The 23895-nt window shown below is 43.2% G+C and overlaps 1 protein-coding gene across 1 annotated transcript in view; it reads left to right on the top strand.

The window, feature by feature from the left end:
* Positions 1 to 4893: 4893 nt before the first annotated feature.
* Positions 4894 to 23895, top strand: part of LOC116359618 (transcription factor Maf) — a 151120-nt gene continuing 132118 nt past the window's right edge. The window contains exons 1-2 of the mRNA XM_031812609.1: positions 4894 to 9029; positions 22564 to 22634. Of these exons, the coding sequence (XP_031668469.1) occupies positions 8062 to 9029; positions 22564 to 22591 (996 nt within the window). The 5' untranslated portion in view covers positions 4894 to 8061 and the 3' untranslated portion in view covers positions 22592 to 22634. The remainder of the gene's footprint in view (positions 9030 to 22563; positions 22635 to 23895) is intronic.

Raw genomic sequence — 23895 nt, 5'->3', positions numbered from 1 at the left:
GATCAGGCTACTTGCTGCACAGTGGTGCTATCCCTTCCATGTAGATCTCTCCCTCTCCGCACTGCATCATCAATAACTTCAAAGACACAAAAGCAGCTAAATTAGTTCTGGCACTTTGTTCTTTCATGACTAATGAGCTTTGCCTTCGTTTGTGTATTAGTCTCGCTGCACTGCTGTGGCTCTACCCCAGGGAACGCCACACTGCCTTACCATGCTGTGTCTTTCCATGAGCAGGTAAGCCCTAACAAAAGACTAGATTGAAAATATGGGCATAGACTCTATACAATAGTTTTGGGGTTTATTTGTATATAAGCGTATGAGCTTCAATGGATATAATGGCATCGTTTGAGATCACTGGAAACTTGTTTCAGGGTCAGATGACAGAAATCATGTTATTCTATGGGGTCCATATGCAGAATTAGAAGCTAGAGTATGTTGCCTTTGTTTTGCAGCCAGTACTCATGGCCACCACTGTGTGTGCAATTACATCTGCTAAATGGCATATATATTATTTTTTATTATATACTGAATATATACGTATGGTCTATATACGATCCTATGCAGGCAAGAATTCATTACTGTTTAGGCAAATGCAAATGCATTGTCCTGCACAATAACCCACTGCGCACCAATAGCATCTGAACTTAGGTTCAGGCTAAGGCAAAGCATCGGGGAACAGGGTACCTATCTGTTTTCACATGTATTGAGTGGTTTCATAGCTTACGGGTTAACACTTTCTGAAACTGTCACGCCCTGATCTGTTTCACCTGTCTCTACCCACCTCCAGGTGTCACCCGTTTTCCCAATTAGTCCCTGGGTATTTATTCCGGTGTTCCCTGTTTGTCTGTTGCCAGTTCGTATTGTCTGTCAATTCAACCAGCATGTTTTTCCATGTGCCTGCTTTTTCTTATCTCTCTTTTGCATGTCCTTACCGGTTTTGACCCTTGCCTGCCTTGACTCTGAACCTGCCTACCTGACCATACTGCCTGCCCTGCCCTGCCCTGCCTGAAAGCCACTCTGTACCTCCTGGACTCTGACCTTGTTGTGATCTTTTGCCTGCCCCTTGGATTATAATAAATATCAGAGAGTTGAACCATCTGCCTCCTGTGTCTGCATTTAGGTCTCAACCTGTGCCCTTATAGTAGGAACTGGCCATGACAGACCCAGCAGACTTGGACCAGCTCCGCCGCACTGTCTCCCTGCAGGGAGCCATCTTTGGGAGGCATGAGGAGCTACTGCTGGACCTTTTGGAAGGGCTTCGGTTCCTGCTGGAACGCCACGACCAAGGGTTCAAGGCTATTATGGAGAAAATCAGTGAGTTAGTTCATAGGCAGCCTGCCACCTCTGAAACCCCCCAACCACCCAGTAACCTTTTTACTATTAGTTGTGGGTTTGTACAGCCTACCCCAGCTCCCCGAGAACCCCGCTTACCTCCTCCAGAGCAATATTCTGGGGATCTTGGAACCTGCCGGGGTTTTCTTTTTCAGTGGTCCCTCATTTTTGAGCTGCAGCCATCTTCGGTCCCTTCTGATTGGTCGAAGATAGCGTATATTATTACGCTAATGTCGAGAAGGGCGCTATCCTGGGCTACGGCAGTTTGGGAGCAACAATCCACTATGATGTGGAAGATGTCATGTGTATCTCTCTGGTCCTGAGACCAATGCCATGGAAGAGTACATCGAGGACTCTCTGGCTTTTGGGAGTGTTCATCCTTCTGCCTCTCCTGCTGGAGCATGATTCTTCTTTGTGGGGAAGAAGAACAAGACCCTGCATCCATGTATTGATTACCGGGGTCTCAATGATGTTACGATCGAAAATTGGTTCCCTCTACCACTCCTCTCCTCAGCTTTCAAACTTCTCCAGGGGGCTACCATCTTTTCCAAACTGGACCTTCGGAATGCCTACCACCTTGTGAGGATACACGAAGGAGACGAGTGGAAGACAGTATCCACTGGCAGTGTTGAAAGCTATGAGTATATTGAATCGTTTTGTTTTTGTCTACCTCGACGACATCCTGGTTTTCTCTCATTCTGCCCAGGAACACATTCTCCATGCTCGACAGGTCCTTCAGCACCTCCTGGAAAATCAGTTGTTTGTAAAAGCTGAGAAGTGCAAGTTCCACCGCTCCACTATCTCCTTTCTGGGATACATCATCACTGAAGGGAATGTTCAGATGGATACGGAAAAGGTGAGAGCGGTGGTGGATTGTCCCCAGCCCATGTCCAGCAGCGGACAAGGCTTTTGGGGATCTAAAGCAGCGATTCACTACTGCCCCCATCCTCATCCATCCGGACCCAACTCGTCAGTTTGTGGTTGAGGTCGTTGCTTCCGAGGTGGGGCAGGGGTTTTTCACCGACCATAGTGCCTGCCCTGCCCTGACCTCGAGTCTGCCTGCCACTCTGTACCTCCTGGACTCTGACCTTGTTATGATCTTTTGCCTGTCCACCACCATTCTCTTGCCTGCCCCTTGGATTGTAATAAATATCAGAGACTCGAACCATCTGCCTCCCATGTCTGCATCTGGGTCTCGCCCTGTGCCCTTATTGAAGCAGTATTATAACACGTTTTGTGTAATCACTCTTTCACAATCAATCTCATAATTTCTTTGTGACTTTCATGCTGTTAACAATTGAATCTCTATGAAAATGTCTTGCTGATAAGTTCTTGCCCACTATTAGTGACAATGACTATGTCAAAGACCTGAAGCAGCATACTGGCACTGTCTACTGTCTTCTTCTTTCAACATGAATGCATTATGCATCCTATCAATAACCATTTCACTAACCTAATATTGTATGCATTTCAGTAAGATATTAAGAACAGTTGAATCCCTCTTTCTCTCTCCCTTTCTCTCTGCTGTTGCTGTGGTCAGATAGTGTTAGTGTTTGCTCCTGTGTATCGCTGTGCCTCCTGACTACCCTCTCTGTCCCTCTCTGTCTCACGTTGTCTCCCTCTGTCCCTCTACGTCCCATTCTGTCAGTGGTCTAAAGTACTTAAGTCCAAATACTTTAAAGTGCAACTTAAGTAGTTTTTGGGGTGTCTGTACTTTACCGTCCATTGATAAAGTGATCATGTAAGATCCACCACAGGCTTCATACCTCGGACTATTTGGAGAGAAGCTTTGTCTCCGCTTTTGACACGGCGTTGTCAAATAGTTGTTTCATGCCTGTGACAAAAGCCTATAATCATAGTCCCTGTCTCTCTCCAACTCCAAGACTATGATCTCATCCCTAGGACTGAGTATTTTTAGCTTCCCGGGTACACACAGTGTAATGATATGCCAAATAACTCACGTCCCAGCCGCCAATCTATGTGAAAGAGGACAGTGCCAATCAGTCAACTTCCGTTCCAAACTTCAGGTAAGATTTCCTCTTTCATTTCTCCTTCACATAACTGTTTTATATGTGGCTGAGAAAGAAAAGCAGGCAAATGTTTTCTACAATTTGTAAAACCAACAAACACACACACATGCATGCACACACACACACACACACACACACAGAGAGAGAGAGAGAGAGAGAGAGACACACTCAAAGCCAGCCAGACAGACAGAAAGACAACACTACATAAAACTGCCTGAATGAAAAAGTGAAAAACTAATACCTTTTGTTTTCAAAATCAGTTAGTGGACAACAATCTACAGAGCTAAAACCACACAAGTTTCCATGTCTCTCCTTGTCTGGATCTATGCCTGTACAGTATATACAGGGCTGTGGTGTTATCTGGTTTTATCTCCACTTGAAATATCCTGTTTTAAATCTTTTCAAGAGATTGATTAGATATCAACACCTTTGTCTTGGCTTGCCTTGAGCACACACTACCTTGGACCAACTAACAAAAGCTGCATGGTAACCTTTGTTAATGTGAAATAAAAATGAACTTATATGTGTGTTACCGATAACAACATTATCAAATGACAGGGGAATAAGTCCTACTGCAGAAGGTATATGGGGCATTGCTATATGAAATCCATACTGTCACCTATTTTAGCCTTGTAATGATTCCTATGAAAACATACACAAGCTCTGTTCATCTTGAACGATCTGTAGGTATAAGCATCATCCCACCTGAATGACGAATCAAAAACCACTGACATCAGTCGTCATAGTGATTATGAGTTAGACAGGTACAGTATGACAGCTAACAGGGGGATTTTCCATTGACCATGATCCCACAGATATCAGGGCAAGGGGATTTAATCCCACCTTTGACCCCTTGACTCATCGCCAATAAACAAAGTTCAGATGGTAACATTCTAAACACGCATTGATCCACATCCCACAGTGACATAGCAACAGGATGAGTCCTAGGCTATCTCTACTTGACTAATTCCTATCTCCACTATTTGACTTCACTGTATTGCCAAAGTCTGTGTGATAGGGCCTTGTGTGTGATTGTGTTTGTAGATCATTGGTATTTCACTTGAGTAACACTGTGGTTTTGTGTTGTCATTGTCAGGTGACTAAACTTAATCAGGGATGGCGTTTCAATGACTTCAACTCATCAAACTGGTTATTGTGCAATGAGCTTTCTCATACATTGGAAGCACCCCCACACTGAGTTTAGACAAAGACTACATCAGTGAATATGGTGAGGAGAGGGATAGAGAAAGAGAGAGAGAGAGAGAGAGAGAGAGAGAGAGAGAGAGAGAGAGAGAGAGGACAAGGGGGTGTGTGATGAGGGTGACACAAAGGAATCTCTACAAAAAGTACCCAAGTAAAAATTAAAAACAAATACCTTTATAGAAAATGACCCAAGTAAAAGTGAATGTCACCCTGTAAAATAATACTTGTGTAAAAGTCTACAAGTATTTGGTTGTATATATACTTAAGTATCAAAAGTAAATGTAATTGCAAAAATATACTTTTGAAAAAAAAAAAATCATTTTTTTTTAATTAAGTGAAACAAACGGTACATTTTTCTTGTTATTTTAAATTATGGATAGCCAGAGGAACAGTCCAACACTCAGACATCATTTACAAACAAAGCATTTGTGTTTAGTGAGTCCGCCAGATCAGAGGGAAGCGTTGAACTTGCTGAACGGTTATAACAACATCAGACTGATTGGCACTGTCCTCTTTCACATAGATTGGCGGCTGGGACGTGAGTTATTTGGCATATAATTTCACTGTGTGCACCCGGGAAGCTAAAAATACTCAGTCCTAGGGATGAGATCATAGTCTTGGAGTTGGAGAGAGACAGGGACTATGATTATAGGCTTTTGTCACAGGCATGAAACGGCTATTTGTCAACACCGTGTCAAAAGCGGAGACAAAGCTTCTCTCCAAAGAGTCCGAGGTATGAAGCCTGTGGTGGATCTTACATGATCACTTTATCAATGGACGGTGTTATTATGCATGATTTACCGGCATGCGTAATTAAATATTGTATCATTGCCACATTTTGCGACAATTTCCTAAAACCAGACTTTTGACCTATAATTTAGTGTGTGCTACTAATGTAGGCGAGTGGGGCTACACTTGCAGACTAAATGCAAAATACATACACCTAGACTTTAGGGTAGCAAATCTCCATAGTTGATGTTAGGTGCTGTGAGTTACTCTATACGTTTAGCCTACTTTACAGGCTTGCATTTGTTGGTTGGCCTATGAGTAGCCCAAACTGTATAGGTAAACACACAACAAACCTGTGGCAGTGGCCTTAGTAACCAGGCTATGTTTTAGACCGGGAAACTGGTCAAAAAATTTGGTTGGTGAAAACGAAGTCCCTATTGCTGTCAAATAGCCAATGTTATGCTGCGTTCATAACCAAATGGGAAGGTGGTAACTACAATGGTCAAGTCGTAAATATGAGTCAGGTGCATTCAGGTTTTGATGGGACACACCATCAAACACGGAGGACATTAGGCTTGAGATTGTTTTGCTATGTTTTGCACATGACGACAGAGAGGTGCAAGTGGGAAACTCAGAGCACGCGGATGGTAGGCCTACACGATTTTGGCTCTAGTAATTACCAGTTGGATGGGGGTTGAAGGGGATTTTTCCCAGTCGTATGCTGGTATTTACTAAATTATGAGAAATTACGAACGAAGCATTATATCACTGATTAGACTGAGTAAATGAGGGTAGGTAGGTGAGCACTGTTAAAATAGTTGTAGGGTGGTAATTTGGCTGGATAGTGTTGTATAAAACTACATGATTAAACTGGCGTGCGCGGCTAAAGTTCGTCTGTGCAATAGACTTCAACAAGTGAGTTGCTCATGACACGCAGTCCATTAAAACCAGAGGAAATGTCTGACCTCTGAACGTCGAGATAAAGTGCAATGTACAAGAGAGTGGTTTAATGTATGACTTTGGAGCAGGGCCCGCGGAATCAGTGCTTTAGATAAAGTTTAAAAACATATATATATAGCACTGTAATGGGCGTAGGAAAATCTCCTGGTTGGAAAGCATTGTTCATTACTGAATGACTCCCATGTAACCACTGCTTAATAGCAGCCTATATGAGGGGATTATGATTTGATAGGACCACGTAGGAAGTACATGTTTACTTGTCTTATGTAACGAATGTTCTACACAATCTAGTGTATACAGCTGATGGGAGTGGGGAATGTTGTAGCCTATATTTTCTCCCCAAAAATAACTCGCAATTGACACGTGATTCATGCGGGATATGCCACCATTCACCATTCACTAATTTGGCTATTTGACTGCCAATGTATCCATACTGTCGTTCTAAAACAAATGTACCATACCTTATACATACATTGAAGTATTATTCTTTCCAATAAATAGTCTCTTGCGAAATTGTCTAATTTAGCCTCTGCTGTCAATGATTCTTTCAGATGAAGCAGTTTATTTAGGAGAACGGTGCTTCAATGTCCCCAAAAGGTGGCACTGTTGAGTTTTACAACGGCAGATGTATGTCTGCTCTCCACAAATCCTTTGTAATTTCATTTCATAGAACTTCAGCACAGAATCGTATGTATTCCTGTATTCTGTCACATATCAATACTGTATGAGCCAACGCTGTCGTTCATGTCACTAAGATTATTGTAATGCATGCTTATGCATTTTGGTTAGACTACTGGTAAATTTGACCACTTCGAATTTCAAGTAACACGAATTGTGAAAACGTGTGCATAACCATCCCCCAATATTTGCACATCATAAATCATGAATACTATGTTTTGATACTTTTGAAACTAATATAAATCCTACAACCATACAAAAACGTTATTACGCATTTATTTCATGACAACAACTAATAATGTATATTATTGCTTCAATAACTTCATAATTTGCATATTGCAATTTACATTTGGATATTAAAATGTTACCATTGCCACTTGCAATAACACTAAATCGAACCATAATGTGCACACAGCCTACTGTCCTTTCCCCACCATGAGCGCAGTGAGATAATTGAATGGTGATTTTTTTGTCCAAATGGTAGAATAAATGGCCATTAAAATAATATAAATGGAGAGGCGAAAGAGTTAAGAGGTTGAGTTGCAGCTGACAGTCAGCTGATAGCCTTTGACAGTTGAGAAAAGTTTTGTTTCTCTACTAATATGTTAATTAGCCCATAGATTGTGCGAGCCCATTGGCTCTTCGTCCGAGTCAATTTCCCATTTCCAACCTGACGTCAGGGCGGCTATAAAACTCTGCAATGCTTTTAAACTCATCTGCTGTGTGATCCTTCTAAAAAAATCGCCTACAAGTCAGAGGCATTTTACGTCCGAGGCTACATTTACCCCTCTCCTTCGACATTTCACCCTCCGCTTTACGCAATGTAGGCATATCCATGAAGAAACAGTAATGTGTTAAATGTTAAAAATACAAATTCGCCGAATTTCTCATGCTGAAAGAGGACTCCGCAACTCGCCTGCACGGCTCTGGTGCGTCTGTGCAATAGACTCTGAAAAGAAAACTATTCATTTACAGTTGGGAGCACGTCGCTGCAAAAAGGACATTGAAAACCTATTTTTTCACTTTAAGACAAATACGCTTAAAAAGCAAACTGGCTCACGTTCTTCCAAACCAACCCAGTTTGACAGCTGCTCTTCACCCCCTTTGGAGGACTGTCGGCAGCAAGAGGATGGCATCAGAACTGGCAATGAGCAACTCCGACCTGCCCACCAGTCCCCTGGCCATGGAATATGTTAATGACTTCGATCTGATGAAGTTTGAAGTGAAAAAGGAGCCGGTGGAGCCCGATCGCAACATCAGCCAGTGCAGCCGCCTTATCGCCGGGGGATCCTTGTCTTCCACACCGATGAGCACGCCTTGCAGCTCGGTGCCCCCTTCTCCAAGCTTCTCGTCGCCCAGTCCGGGGTCGGGGAGCGAACAGAAGGCACACTTGGAGGATTTCTACTGGATGTCCGGTTATCAACCGCAGTTGAATCCGGAGGCGCTGGGCTTCAGCCCCGAAGACGCAGTTGAGGCGCTGATCAACAGCAGTCACCAGCTCCAGTCCTTCGATGGCTATGCTAGAGGGCAGCAGTTTGCCGGCGGAGCCGGAGGAGGAGGCACCATGGGCGGGGAAGAGATGGGCTCTGCCGCGGCGGTGGTGTCCGCAGTTATCGCCGCCGCAGCAGCCCAGAACGGGGGGCCCCACCACCACCATCACCTCCACAACGGCGGCCACCATCACCAATCACCTGGGGTCTCGTCCAACGGCAGCTCCGGAGGAAACCACCCACACATGGGACATTTGGACGACCGGTTTTCGGACGACCAGTTGGTGGGCATGTCGGTGCGGGAGCTCAACCGGCAGCTACGGGGAGTCAGCAAGGAAGAAGTGATCCGGCTGAAACAGAAGAGGAGGACCCTAAAGAACAGAGGCTATGCGCAGTCCTGCCGCTACAAGCGGGTGCAGCAACGGCACGTCCTGGAGGGCGAGAAGACGCAGCTCGTCCAGCAAGTCGACCACCTCAAGGCGGAGATCTCCAGGCTGGCCCGGGAGAGAGACGCATACAAAGAAAAATATGAGAAGCTCATCAGCAACGGCTTCAGAGAAAATGGATCCAGCAGTGACAACAACCCTTCCTCCCCGGAGTTTTTCATGTGAGTCTCGACATTATCATGAAAACTGAGTTTGTCAGTTCCCTCATTAAAAAGTTTTCATTGTGATTTTTTTTGTAATGGGGCTTTCTAGACCAAGAAAACTAATTTGCAAACATTTTTTTCGGTTTTAATTTTTTTGACAACAGTCTGTCAAATAACGGTTTTGAGTTTTGGGGCTTGCAATAGAAAGATGGAACTTTGTCATAATTGCCCTTCATTTTGGAGTAGAAACTGAAACCTGCCATCATCTTTTTTTTGCTACCATTCTTATTATTTGATGCATATTTTTGTCAAGCTCTTTTTCATCATTGTTCATTTGACTTGCAGTGTTTTGAATATGAACTATCATTTATTATTTGTTAACTTTACAATGTTGCTGTATACTATGTGTGCATGCAAGCACTAAGTATACCCCTTGGAAGTTCATCGACTTGCCTTTTTTCACCTTTCGACTTTGAAATCCGTGTACAAATACCGGTCACAAACTGCATCCATCTACAGTAAGAAGACGTGTTTGGCCTTTTTCCCTTTCTGTTTTTGTTCTGCCAAACTCGGAGGACTGCGAGCCTGCCATTATACCCCACCTCATCTCATGCGTTATGCTTGCTATTTTGTGTTAAGCAACAAACAGACTATATTACTCATAAGAAACAATATCCATTATTTTAAAAGAGATATGTTATTGAACTGGCCTGCATGCTGGACATGTACGGCTTTCCTTTTCCTTTTGTGCTTGAAAATGTACTTTTATCGGATGACTACAGCATGGCATTCATACTTGTTTTATGACCTGATCACTTTTTTGGGACAGCAACAAAAAAGTGACAAGGACTCTCCACCCCCCTTCCCGTGTAAGTGCATTTCAACTGTGTTGAATGATACGACTAAGCGCCCATTTCTATACAGTATGACGCATTCCTGATGGAAGGTGGTCGGCGGTATCCATGTAGCGAGGGAGCAAAAAGGACCTCAACTATTCTAAAATGAATTATCTATCCCTATATGGGACTAAACTGTATGTTGCTTAAAAGCAGTTTGTGTATTTAAAAATAAAATAAAAACATCCCTGTGCGTTTAACAACTCTGGAAGACTATGGATTAGAATTGAAGTATATGTAGACCTACAGCAGTTATACTTTGTAAATCTAAAAGAAAATATGGATGTGCTACAAGTTGACATTTAAAGAAGAATGTGATGTAGATTATTAGGATCATTTAGCTGTAGGTTTCATAAAGTCCTGTGCACTAAATTGTTTTCCTGTCATTGGGTAGGAGAGGTTGGGGCGGCTCCAATTTATACAATTTAACAGTATTGTTTCCATGCATAAGCAGCGCTTTTTGCAGCATGTTCTTGCAGTTTAAGCAGTAGTTTGACAGCTGTAGTAGTGTTTGTCTTCACCTACCACTCACTGTATTTTAAACCAAAGTATTAAATGAGTAGAAACTTCAGCCCTAAGTCAGCGTGAACCCTGCATTTTGATAATGCATTTTGGACTGAATTGCACTAAAATGTAGTCTGCAATATATCACAGAATGGTTCCTCGATTAAGCTAATTCAAAAACGCAGATAGATCATTTTTGGCATTGCTGGATAACTTAATTTTAATAGTTTGTTGTCAATCAGTATTAGATTATTTTTTGGCTCAAACAAACTCATTATTTCCAAGGCAATAATATTATTATAATCTATAATGTCTGGACATTGTTAAATAGACAGGGATTGACACCCTGCTTGTACAAAATGGGGGGATACCATTCATCAATAAATCTTTAAGACATATGTTAATTAAACTTTCCTCTTATATATTTTGCTGTGCAAAATGATTGCCCTCACTAACCATATTATGTGATGTTCATATGTGCTCTTTTTTTTCTCTCAATTTCTTACAATTAAATGAAATGCAATAAATGTATGTAATCGGCCTTTCATTAAGCTTCTCCGTTTTCTCTTGACATAGACCTGCAGAGATAATGATGGAATGTGGATTTCACAAACAAAACCAGAGTAGTTCATGTTAATGGGAATAGACACAAGGAGTTACATTTGGGGGATTGACTTAAAGTACGCTATATATGAATTGCTATCCATCCGTTTTCGTCAAATTCTCCTGAAGTTGTTCTAGTCTGTGGGATTTGTCTTCATCTGTGCAGATGGAAGGAGGCATGACTCATGCCAGATAATCACAGCAGTAACAATTCGTTTGGCTAGGTAGCAACCCTGTCTAATATGAGCCTCATTAAAAACCTCAAACAACATCTTAAATGTGGAACACAATTTAACTTTGAAAATACATAGATGTTGTATTTTTGTTAGAGATAAAAATCCATTTGGAAGTGATGCACCTTAACATTTCTGCGAGCATCTTTACAGGTCAGTAGTAATAGTATTACTACAAAGGTATTCATGTTTTATTTAAAAAATAAAGAAAGGTAAAAATATAGAGAGTTTCATTACTAATTAGACTTTGTTTCACTGTTCAATATTTATTTGAACTAAATACCATTTCACATAAAAAAAAAAAAATCCCTCAAATTGAATCAACAAAATGAAAGGTATATTTGAGGTAAGAGTCAACGTTATATGCCATGGATCAAGCCTCCTGGGTATGTATTTGCGTTCCATAATTATCTTCAATATCAATCTATCATTCATGTCATTGATGTAAAGCTTAGTACAATGTCAGTAGCATATGTGTGTGCATTGTACATTATGATTACACGTTTTATTCAAACTGAAGTGATGCATTTCATCCTCCATTTGAATGATTCATAACAAAAAGGTGAGCTTACTTTTTGTTGTGCTTTCATGCAAAACTATATTATTTGCACATTTATGATTTTGGGAACATCTGGACTTGTTGTAGTTCCACATGTTAGTAGGGAAATGGAAGTATGTCCTTGCATTCGTGTGTGTTTGTCTGTGTCTGTGAGTGGGTGCACACGTCTATGTCTATATGCCAAATATGTGCTTGCGTGTGACTATTTTTGTGAGACTATACTCATATGTTCCTGTGTTTCTATAGATATCTATGTGTGTGTGACATTCCATGTTTGTGTGTATTCTGCAACAGCCCAATCCCTATGTACCCCTTTTCACCGTTCTTTCCTCCCTGTCCTCCTCCCCCCTTGCATTTGGCCTAGAACAGAGAACAGACCATGCTCCGAAAGACAGGGGTACACCCAGCAGGTGAAGCGGACTCTGTCGTGCATGTGAGGGGGTGTAGGAGAAGGTGCCAGGGTGATGCATAATGAGTCACCAGGGTAGGCGTGGGCAGATGAGGCACAGTAGCGCTTCTCCCAACCCGCTGTTGGTTTGGCGTTCACCTTATGACCTTTGAGACCTCTTCTGAGGATGGATCTTAACTGAGGGGACAGTAACTGAAGATCCCTCTCAATGTCTTTGTCATATCAAACTGTCAAAGAGACTCGTGTAGGAGAATGGAGGGCATTTTGTTTTAGTGTTCTACAACAATTGGTTAATGAGAACAGAGATGTGACAGTGTGAACAAGACAGCATTTTAGGGATTCAATTCAATCTCACTCTCTTTCCTTTTCATTTTTAGCAGCACACCAATGCAGCAGTATGCACATGAAGGTGTGAATGGAAGGTTTTGCATGTGTATGTGCGAGTGTGTACATGCATGTATACTCTGAACATGGATGAGCGGGGGTGTGGTCATCTTAACATCATTTTTAAATCACCTTTATAGTGCTTGGTGTCTCTTTTAAGGGACAGTTAGAAATTTAATCGGGTGGGAGGTTACTGGGGTGGGAGATTACTGGGGTGGGAGGTTACTGGGGTGGGAGGTTACTGGGGTGGGAGATTACTGGGGTGGGAGATTACTGGGGTGGGAGGTTACTGGGGTGGGAGGTTACTGGGGTAGGAGGTTACTGGGGTGGGAGGTTACTGTGGTGGAAGGTTACTGGGGTGGGAGGTTACTGGGGTGGGAGGTTACTTTGGTGGGAGGTTACTGGGGCGGGAGGTTACTGGGGTGGGAGGTTACTGGGGTGGGAGGTTACTGGGGTAGGAGGTTACTGGGGTGGGAGGTTACTGGGGTGGGAGGTTACTGGGGTAGGAGTGTTGTGTGATTTTTTTTATTGGGCACAGGGGAGGTAATGCATTTTTTCTGTGGTTTACATTCCCCATTTTGCAGGTTTTACTATATAATGTTTTCCATATAGCCACATTTCCTCATCTTCTTGCATGCACCCCCACTATAAAGGTGTTTTGGTACTTCCCTTATGCACTACGCTTTTCTGCACGCTTACTATACAGTCAACGCTATCCTGCCCTCTATCCATAGGGACAATAGTGGTAGGTGGATCGTTTGTCCAGATCTGCAATAGGTTAACTAGCAATCATAACACACATCAAGTAATTGAAATCTGCACCAATTTTCTACAGAAATCCACAAGAACATAGAGGAATAGCTGATAGTCAGCGGAGAGGTCAGGTGCATCATTGTGCATGAAAGAACAGTAAAGCCATGAGACACCCAGTAAAATAATATCCCCTATTCATCTTGTTTAGGCCATACAGATTTAATTGACTATATAACAGACACCCCTCTTCACATTTCTCAGAATATATATATATTTTTTTGTGATTCATTTAATTCATATGAAACTATTATTTTTAAATCATTATTTTTGACTGCGGTAATTGTGGTTTGTTTAAATTGCGGTGAATCGAATCATGGGAATCAAAATAATCATTTGTGAATCGCAAACAATGAAAGGAAAAAACTTACCTGTAACGTTCCTTTGGAATTGTGTTGCTGCAAAACCCATTTTGTCTATGATTTAAGTTGATTTGGATATTCCATTTTCGGGCATTGCAACTCAATAGATGTTATTAGTCAGCCTGAAGTTAACACTTCTAAAAGTAAGAGAGATACTGAGTGTACAAAACTTTAGGAACACCTGCTCTTTCCATGACATAGACTGACCAGGTGAACCGGGGTGAAAACTAGGATTCCTTATTGATGTCATCTGTTAAATCCACTTCAATCAATGTAGATAAAAGGGAGGAGAAAAGTTAAAGAAGGATTTTAAAGCCTTGAGACAATTGAGACATGGATTGTGTATGTTTGCCATTCAGAGGGTAGTAGGAGACAGGCGCACCGATTTGACTGTGTCAAGAACTGCAACCCTGCTGGGTTTTTCACGCTCAACAGTTTCCCGTGTGTATCAAGAATGGTCCACCACCCAAAGGACTTCCAGCCAATTTGACACAACTTATTTTTTCAAAAACTTTTCCAATTAAATGCTGAATGCAAAGTAGGCCTACCTCGCAGAATGATATCATGAATATTTGTATCAATCAGGTTCACATTTGTTTTGTATACTCTGCCATCTCATGTGCAGTACAGAAACCTGACAGAAACACTGCTAGCCTAACACAAATGTACTGTGACTAAAATCCGTCTGGGACATGCTTTCAATGGTGCTTTCAATGGTGCTTTCCAACACCTGACATCAATATAGTGGATTAGGGAGGAACCCTGACTGGGACTCAAACCCTGGTTCCTGTGATTGTCATTCCAAAACCATTATACTGTCACAATCCTCGATATATGAGCTGTGATGAGAGTGGCAGGTAGCCTCGCGGTTAAGAGCGTTGGGCCAGTAACTGAAAGGTTGCTGGTTCAAATCGCGAGTTGACTAGGTGAAAAATCTGTTGATGTGCCCTTGAGCAAGGCACTTAACCCTAATTGCTCCTGTAAGTTGCTCGGGATAAGAGGGACTGCTAAATGACTCAAATGTAATGATACTATTCCTACCAAGTGAGTGAACCCTATTGGCACGATGCATCGGGTGTTCATGCCAGTGACCTGGTTTCGCTTCCTTGTCCTGCCGTTTGGAACACTGGTCTCAGAAGTGGGATGGTGGCCGTGCAGCCAACGGCTCGGACGTGCTAGGGGGTTGAGTAGTCGAAGCACAGGGACGTGCCATCAAGTACGGAGGGGGCAGTGAAGAAAAACTTGCTATATGATCCATGTTACAATTCCCAGCATGTGGGTTAAACCCTACTGGCACGATGCGTAGGGTGTTTGTCTTTCACGCCAGCAACCCGAGTTGTATTCCCTGCCCCACCGTTCGCTACAATACTAAAAGGCTGAATCTTGGTGAGGTCCCTAGGTGTTGTACAAAGGTTGTTTGTTATTATTTCAAGGGGTACAACATTAATTAGATTTTTTATTAGGATTTTCTTTTTAAATGCTGCCTTGCCTCACTTTATAAATAAATAGATATGTTATACAGTTAATTACTTGTGTATGGCCTTAGGGACAATATAATTATTCTACCTAGACCAGCTTACAACACCACAATGCAATTCATATTTGCATTATTGTTTTCAAGTGAGTACAATTCTACGCCAGGCTGTAAACTGCAGTGAAAATGTCATTTCAATTATGCCGCAAAAGCCCTGTGATTTGAACATTTCATTCCATTTGGATCAGTTGTGTGTCTCGACAGATGATAAGGTCTAGAAAGGCACAGTACAGGCCAGTCTGGCTGGATTTTTACTTCTGATACCGATGTGCTGTCTGTTGCCGATCATCATTCTCCCAGGTCGTTCTATATAGTGTAACGACATAGAGCTATGCTCCCAGCAGGCCCAGTTATTCAACAAAGCTCAAAACACGTTCTGCCTATTTTCCGATTCAAGCGGCTATTCCTTGACCTACAACCTAACGTGTCAATGTAGCATAAATATTTGTTATTTCACTTTTGAAATGTATTACCTTTTATGGATGGCATAAACACAACCAGTCACAATCTGATTAGGCTACTTCAAAAGTCTCTTGTAGGCTACCTGCGCACGTTCATCCACTCCAATCTAATATAATACCAGCCTCCAAGCCATGATGAAGTGCTCAAAGTCGGTACTAGGTATGTAATTATGAATTGCTCATGGGTTGTGTGTGGTGCATTGGCACAGAAACTTGTTAGTGAAAAATCGTTGCATATATTTATAATAATTATAAATATAGCATCAAAATGTTGAATATCTGATTTCCCCCTATCTGATCATTGTCTGCAGCCGGCTCTGATCATAGTGCAATGAAACAGGCAGGGAGCGAGAGCTCATCCGTGATGGTCAGAGAAACCTCAACCTTCTGGCCTGTTGCCCTGCATGGCATTGACTGTGCCACAGTACCATGCTGAAGTGGGCAAGTCGATACGATATCAACATTTATCAACACAGGATTGCTATAGTTATTGTTATTTGTGGTGGTAATCATTGTTTTAGAGATCATTTCATGAGGGGGGGGGGGGGGCGCATTTTTTTTTTTTACAGTACAAGGGGATGGTTATGTGAAAATATTGTTCATGTTGGGGAGGGGGGTGCATATTTATTTATGACACGATCTTCTCACATTGATGAAACAGTTTGCATTGTATCTCCTCATAGTATCTGTTAAAACTAAGCAGGTACCGTTTTATCACTGTTAAACGCATACAAATGAGTTACTTGAAATTAAACTAACAGAATCATTGCATTTTTTCATTGATAGTAAAACGGAAGCATCCACCCTGACATAGACTCGCAAGCTTACATGAATGTTCGCTGTAGGACCAGGCAGGCTTGCGAGGCTCTACCCTTAACAAGCTTCTTCAATAATTCACCCAAATAACCTCCAATGTGCAAGTGATGATGTGTTGCCCTATTACACAGACGAAGAGCCTCTTTAATTCCTTCACTCCGATGGTTATGTGTGAGGAGTAGGGTGTGTGTGAGGAGGAGGGTGTGTGTGAGGAGGAGGGTGTGTGCTGCTTCTGCTGTGGTGGCTGTTGTGCCCAGAGCAAGGGCCGAGAGGGGGGCGATGGAGGGGTAGAGAGAGGGGGGGACTGAGACAATAGTTGGAGCCGGGGCTGAATTAAATGATTTTGCTGATGATTAATAGCGGAGCGGGCCAGCGGCTCCTGCGATGTAGAGATGATAAATTGTGAGTGCGGCTCTCTGCAGCTGTGCCAGGCCTGTGTCTTAGCATGCACACACCACGCAATTTACAGCCAAGCCCCTCTCCTGCTTACTTAGGACAAACTACTCAATTTATCTAATTACATACGTGTTTGATCCCCGGCCATGGAGATGCCATATATTGATATATTTAATATTAGCCACACAAAACAACCAACAATTATTTGCATCATTTTGGGAGGATATTAATTGGCTTTTTGCATCTGTTATTCTGTTTACTGTATTTGAACATTGACTTCTTAATATCTGTCCCTTTATCTTGGCAGACTGTTGCTTTGTGTATAAGGAGCCTAATTCCTATCATTTTGGGGGAGTGTTTGGAGCTGTATGTTGAGAATGACTCGACCCTGACTTTCTCTCTCTCTCTCTCCCTCTCTCTGTATCTGTGTGTGTGTGTGTGTGTGAGAGAGAGAGGGACAGTCTTCACTGTGTCTTGCCAGATATCAATCAGTCCTAGCCCCCCCCCCCCCCCCCCCACACACACACTCTCTCTCTGTAATTGATTGTTCTGTTCGAATATAATCGGATGTAGTGAGGATTAGTCCTCAGCTGTTGTTTTTTGGATCATGTGACGGCCATCATCCATAATTAATGATTGTAATCTTTGTTTTTATATTCTTTGATTTAACCACAATATATTGAATCTTGGCACATTTGATTGAGGACTGACAGATAAGTGATAGATGCTGTTGCTAATTTCCCCTTGCTACAGTGCATGGTTATCTGAGTGATGGTTCTATCTGCTCTCACTGAGGTGTTCATTTGGAGCGATGCAACGCGTTGATGCTTGCCGCCTACGGAGGTGGGAGGTGGACAGGGCGGGGTGTTCGCTCAGGGAGCAACAAGCCTATTGACAGATCCTAAAATAGGTAGGCAGGGGTCCCGACTCCTCCCGGGGCTCAAAAAGGGTCCCAGGAGAGGGGCTCAGGAGGGTTTGTGTGTGTGTTTGTGCGTGTGCGTGTGTGTGTGCGTTCGTGCGTGTGTACATTTGTCCATGCGTGTGTCTGTGTCCGTGTGTCAGGCTGTCTTTCAGAGGATGTATGGAGGTCAAAAGTGAGAGCGCACAGGGCCATACACAAAGTCATTAGAGTAATCCCTAACCCAGGGGAAAACACTCATTTCCTCTTCATAGAGAGACAGCTCCGTGTGTGAGATACACACAGCTAACGCTCTACATTATTACTGACTGAATAATATATACTGCCATCATAGCAGCCACTTAGCTCCAGACTGTATACAGAGAGCTCAACACTCACTGCAGTTTTACCGGTCTCCAAATGTGTGCTTGTGTGTTCCAAAGAGTTTAAGAGAGTTTTGCTACAGCTTGTCCAGTTAAGTCACATGTGTGTGTATGAGTAAGCACAGTATGTGTCTATGTGTCATTATTGGTGTGTTAATTAGAGAATCAGGGACTGGTGACAAACCTCTCCTCTGTCACAATATTCCCCCTCTGGGTATTAATGTAATAAATCACACTGATTTCTATATCAACAGGCTAATGATTTAAATGTAGAACACCACCCTGCCCTTAACCTGCTTTGGGTCTGTGTGTTAGAGAGGAGAGGAGATAGGGCTGAGACTGAGTGACATGCCCCTTGTTTGTCCTTTTTACCAAGAGACATTAGTGTGTGTGTGTCTGTGTGTCTGTGTGTGTGTGTGTGTGTGTGCTTATGAGAGAGATAGATCTTGTAGGGTGTGTTTGTGTTGGTTTGCGCAGGCGTCATGACTTTTCACCTTTCTGAACGTCTTAGTCTATCTATGCCGTCTGTGTGTGTGAAGGTGCAGAGACAGGGTGCAAACACACACATACACACACACGGACAGACGGTAGAGTGAGGAGGGCAGACAGGAAACGTGGGGTTGGCGTGCTAACCTGGATTCTCTCTGGGCCAAACAGAGTCCAATGAATAATAGAACACACAGCTTTTGTTTATGCTTTATTTAGACAGCTTAAGACGACCTACCTTCGAACAGGTAAAGGCCATCAACTCTATCCTTGACAAGAACAACCCAGGAGGGTAGACCTAATTGTTTGAAACAGACTCTCCAAATCCAAATCAGACTTTTTATTCAATAGCCATGACACAGTAATCATTTGCTTTACAAGCATTATTCATGTTGAGTCAAATAAAACATGTAGATTGTATTGAAAAACATTTGTTTTATCCCTTCACAGAGTGACAGAGTGAATGGTGAGGCCTATCCCCTCCCTACTAACCTTCTTATAGGGCCTGCCCAGGTTGGTAGAGGACGCTGGGAGAAAACAGGAAACAGCAACATTACTCACCTCCTATCCTCTCTGAAAAGAAAAGCTTTCTCCCTCCTTCAGGGGGAAACGTGCATCAGGGATCAATTAAGATGCACTTATTTTACTGGGAAATATTCCTCTCATTTTATCCTCTTTGGGGCAGCAGAAAGTCGAAACTTTGTGCTTCAAATAGATATTTTAGAGGGAATAGGCATGTGACTCATTAGAGAGTTGTCCTTGAGAGTGGCTGGCTGCAGGTTATGTTGATAATGAAGTGTAGCCGTACTCTGGGGGTCATTTTATATGTCTGCAAATGGAGCTAAAGCAAAGGGACTGGGACTTAAATGAATCCAACACCAGCCCCCTGAGGTCCGGTGGCACAGAGGATGGCAGGACAGAGACAGAAAGAGAGGGGGGGGGCAGCGGACTTCTACTTTAAAATAGTTTCTCTTTCTCTCCGAATGACATCTGCTTTTCATTCTTGAAAAAAACTAACTCAGAAAACATTTCTTAAACAATATTTTTTAATATTTTTTTTACAAAAATAACTGATGATATGAATGTGTTAGGCTACTCCAATTCCCCCAAACGTCTGAATAATCTATATGTTTTTTTGGAGCCTAGCGACTCCTTATCCTCATGAGTTATTTCAATTCATTTTTGGAGGCTGAATGTATGTATCTGCTTATATGCTCCTGTGTGAGTCAGAAGCATAAACAGATTATTGCCAAATATACTGTACACCGATATGAACTTAGGAAGTTATTATTAACTCTTCATTACCACCTGGTTCTAGAAGGTTGCAGGGAATCATATTAACTAAATAAATAGCACTTCTAAATAGAAGGTCCTTGAACGTACCCATCCCCTTCTTCAGAGCAGTTAGGGGCTAGTTTGGGCTGCGTTCAGGCATTACAAATTTGCATCTCTCTGATAAACGTGTACACGTGCAGTGATTTAGACGCGCTGACTTTATGTCCTGCTGTGCTCTCTACATCAGCAGACTGCGTCACCGCTGTTTTCCTGGAGTTTGTCAGAGCTCAGTAAAGTTGAGTTATGTGGCATTTATTTGAAAACCCAATCATTTCAGATTTTCTTCACTGCAGTGTAGAGATGAAGTATTTCTTAGACTGTCATTTTTCCACTTCTGTTGTGGGTGTGTGTGCAATTATTTTTATATCAAATGTTACCACTGCTTATTCAGATGTTTCAATTGTAGATGGTTGGTATAAAAGCCAAAAAATTTCAATAATTGTGAATAATCATTTTTACAGAATAAATACTGTGGATTTAGATTTCTTTAATCCTCTACGATGCGGAGTGACACCGCTCAGACTTTTCACACTGATGAGACCCAAAACACACTCACACACACTCACACATGCACACACACGCCACACCACCTCGCTGCAAGTCAAAAGGACATTGATCTCTTAACCAAGCAAGGTGACCTACACTCCTCCCAGAGCTTCCATCTCTCTTTCTCTCCTCTCTATTTCATACCCATGTCGTTCCTACAATGTCTGTCTGTCCGTCTCTGTTTCTGGCTGTCTGTCCAGACCCAGCCAGTGAGGGCTCAGAGTGATGCTAGGTCCAGACCCAGCCAGTGAGGGCTCATAATGATGCTAGGTGTGGGCCCGACCAGTGAGGGCTCAGAGTGATGCTAGGTCCGGACCCAGCCAGTGAGGGCTCAGAGTGATGCTAGGTGTGGGCCCAGCCAGTGAGGGCTCTGAGTGATGCTAGGTGTGGGCCCAGCCAGTGAGGGCTCAGAATGATGCTAGGTCCAGACCCAGCCAGTGAGGGCTCAGAGTGATGCTAGGTGTGGGCCCAGCCAGTGAGTGCTCAGAGTGATGCTAGGTCCAGACCCAGCCAGTGAGGGCTCAAAGTGAAGCTAGGTGTGGGCCCAGCCAGTGAGGGCTCAAAGTGATGCTAGGTGTGGGCCCAGCCAGTGAGGGCTCAGAATGATGCTAGGTGTGGGCCCAGCCAGTGAGGGCTCAAAGTGATGCTAGGTGTGGGCCCAGCCAGTGAGGGCTCTGAGTGATGCTAGGTCCAGACCCAGCCAGTGAGGGCTCAAAGTGATGCTAGGTGTGGGCCCAGCCAGTGAGTGCTCAGAATGATGCTAGGTGTGGGCCCAGCCAGTAAGGGCTCAGAGTGAGGCTAGGTGTGGGCCCAGCCAGTGAGGGCTCAGAATTATGCTAGGTGTGGGCCCAGCCAGTGAGGGCTCAGAATGATGCTAGGTGTGGGCCCAGCCAGTGAGGGCTCAGAATGATGCTAGGTGTGGGCCCAGCCAGTGAGGGCTCAGAATGATGCTAGGTGTGGGCCCAGCCAGTGAGGGCTCAGAATATCTGTGTGTGTGTGTGTGTGTGTGTGTGTGTGTGTGTGTGTGTGTGTGTGTGTGTGTGTGTGTGTGTGTGTGTGTGTGTGTGTGTGTGTGTGTGTGTGTGTGTGTGTGTGTGTGTAGGTGTGGGTGTCTGCATTAGTACACCATATGCTGTTGGGTATGTAGATACCCAGCTGAGTTGACTGAAAACTCACTGGCTGCGTACGTGACGATACTGGCAGAGTGTGTGTGTGTGTGTGTATACATGACAATACCGGCAGAGTGTATGTGTGTGTGTATACGTGACAATACCGGCAGAGTGTGTGTGTGTGTGTGTATACGTGACAATACCGGCAGAGTGTGTGTGTGTGTATACGTGACAATACCGGCAGAGTGTGTGTGTGTGTGTGTGTATACATGACAATACCGGCAGAGTGTGTGTGTGTGTGTGTGTATACGTGACAATACCGGCAGAGTGTGTGTGTGTGTGTGTGTGTGTGTATACGTGACAATACCGGCAGAGTGTGTGTGTGTGTGTGTGTGTGTGTGTGTGTGTGTGTGTGTATACGTGTGCACGTTGACATGCATGTTTGTGCATGTGTTTGCAAATCAATGTGCAGTTAATATGATTTGTGATATTTCAATATTCATATTTAGGGTTAATAATGCGTCTTTCATTACTGTTCAATCTGGTTTTGATTCGGTCTTTCACTTCCCCCTCTGTCATAGACATTTATCTGGGTATTTCTGTCATATCGGATGAATATGTTTAGATGCCTGGAGACTGGATACACAGAGTCTATTGGAGTGCAAATGTTCTTCCCTTTACTCCACATCAAATCTTGTCTACAGTAAGCTACCGTATGGATTGTACTGCGTAGCCAAGGTGAGAAAGCAACTTGTTCAGTGTGTGTGTGTGTGTGTGTGTATTCAAGGTGTGTGTTTTGACTGAGTCTTCTGCTATCTGCATTTTCAGGTCATCCAGAAAATTCCTCCATCTGTGAACGAGAGCCTCGCCCCTCCCTGCCCTTGGCCTTGATGTCTGAGGTAAAACACAACTCTCTTTCTCTCTCTCTCTCTTTCTCTTTCACTCTCTTTCTCTCACTCTCTCTTTCTCTTTCAGTAATGAAATGTAGTGAGTAGTGTTGAAAAATATTATTATTAATCATTTCATTATTATTACCATTATTATTATTAATATTAAATGTTTACACGTTTACAGTTGCTAAACCAGTGTTTTTAATGAATCTGTTTAATTTAATGAATTGTTTTTCCACTTTTCACTATCAACACATTTGAAACCTAATGCAATTGAACATGTCTTACACTGAGCGACCCAGTCTATACTGTATGTTACCCTAACATAATGTGTGGTTCTCTGAAGGGTCCATTACAGCTATGTAATAGTGTTTGTCATTCTTTATTCATGAATCTGACGCCGCCACCATGTTACCTCTACAACATGTCTCTCAATACATTTCTCCATCTCATCACTTTATGATGTTGATGGAGCAGTACTCCAGCATGTTCATGTCCCATCCTCACTCTTAATGTACATCTCAGAAACGTAAGGGCCATACTGGAAACCTCTACCTGCCGGAACTATATACTTATCCCAGCTCCTGGGTTCGATGGCACTTTCTATTATATTGAACCTGTAGCAACACCCAGAGTAGGGCTCATATACAAAAGGGATCCGACTAAAGAAAATGTCTGCAGTAGTCTGTAATCGATGCACAGAGATGAAGGGAAACTGAGGCCAATGTTTATCACAAAACCAATTGTTTCTGTAATGGCTTCGCTGATTGTGCCGCGCCGAAACCCATCGACTAATCTGTTAGGAGGGACGCTCCGTTCGTGACTCGTCAGCATGAAACTTGAGCTGCGCTGTCTATGTGGGTGCCTACTGTGACAGAGAAAACATGCTAGTGTGTGTGTGAGTGAAACAGTGTTTTAAGGAGTGGGTATTGACAATTTTATTGGGTGGTGTGTGCCGTGTTTACATTCAGCTGTACTGATCATATCCCGTTCCATCATAAAAGGAGTCACTAATAGCCCCTAAACCCTCCATTCCCCTATATGGTACACTATACATTACAACCCCCCTCATACCTCCAACCATCTCTCCGAAATGTCCATGTTCCCTCCGCAGGCAGCTGCTCCTCATGCCCCCCCAGGCAGCTCCTCAACGGGAAATCCCTCTCATACCCCTGATCCCCAGTCTGTGTCCGGGGACCAGTGACTCTACTCAGCCCTCAGTCACTGGGTTTACCCTGTCAACAGGACGAGTAACAGTACACTGCCTGGT

The sequence above is a fragment of the Oncorhynchus kisutch genome, linkage group LG3 (assembly GCF_002021735.2).
Source record: "Oncorhynchus kisutch isolate 150728-3 linkage group LG3, Okis_V2, whole genome shotgun sequence".
NCBI classification, from domain to species: Eukaryota; Metazoa; Chordata; class Actinopteri; order Salmoniformes; family Salmonidae; genus Oncorhynchus; species Oncorhynchus kisutch.
This window is presented reverse-complemented; position numbering and strand designations above follow the sequence as displayed.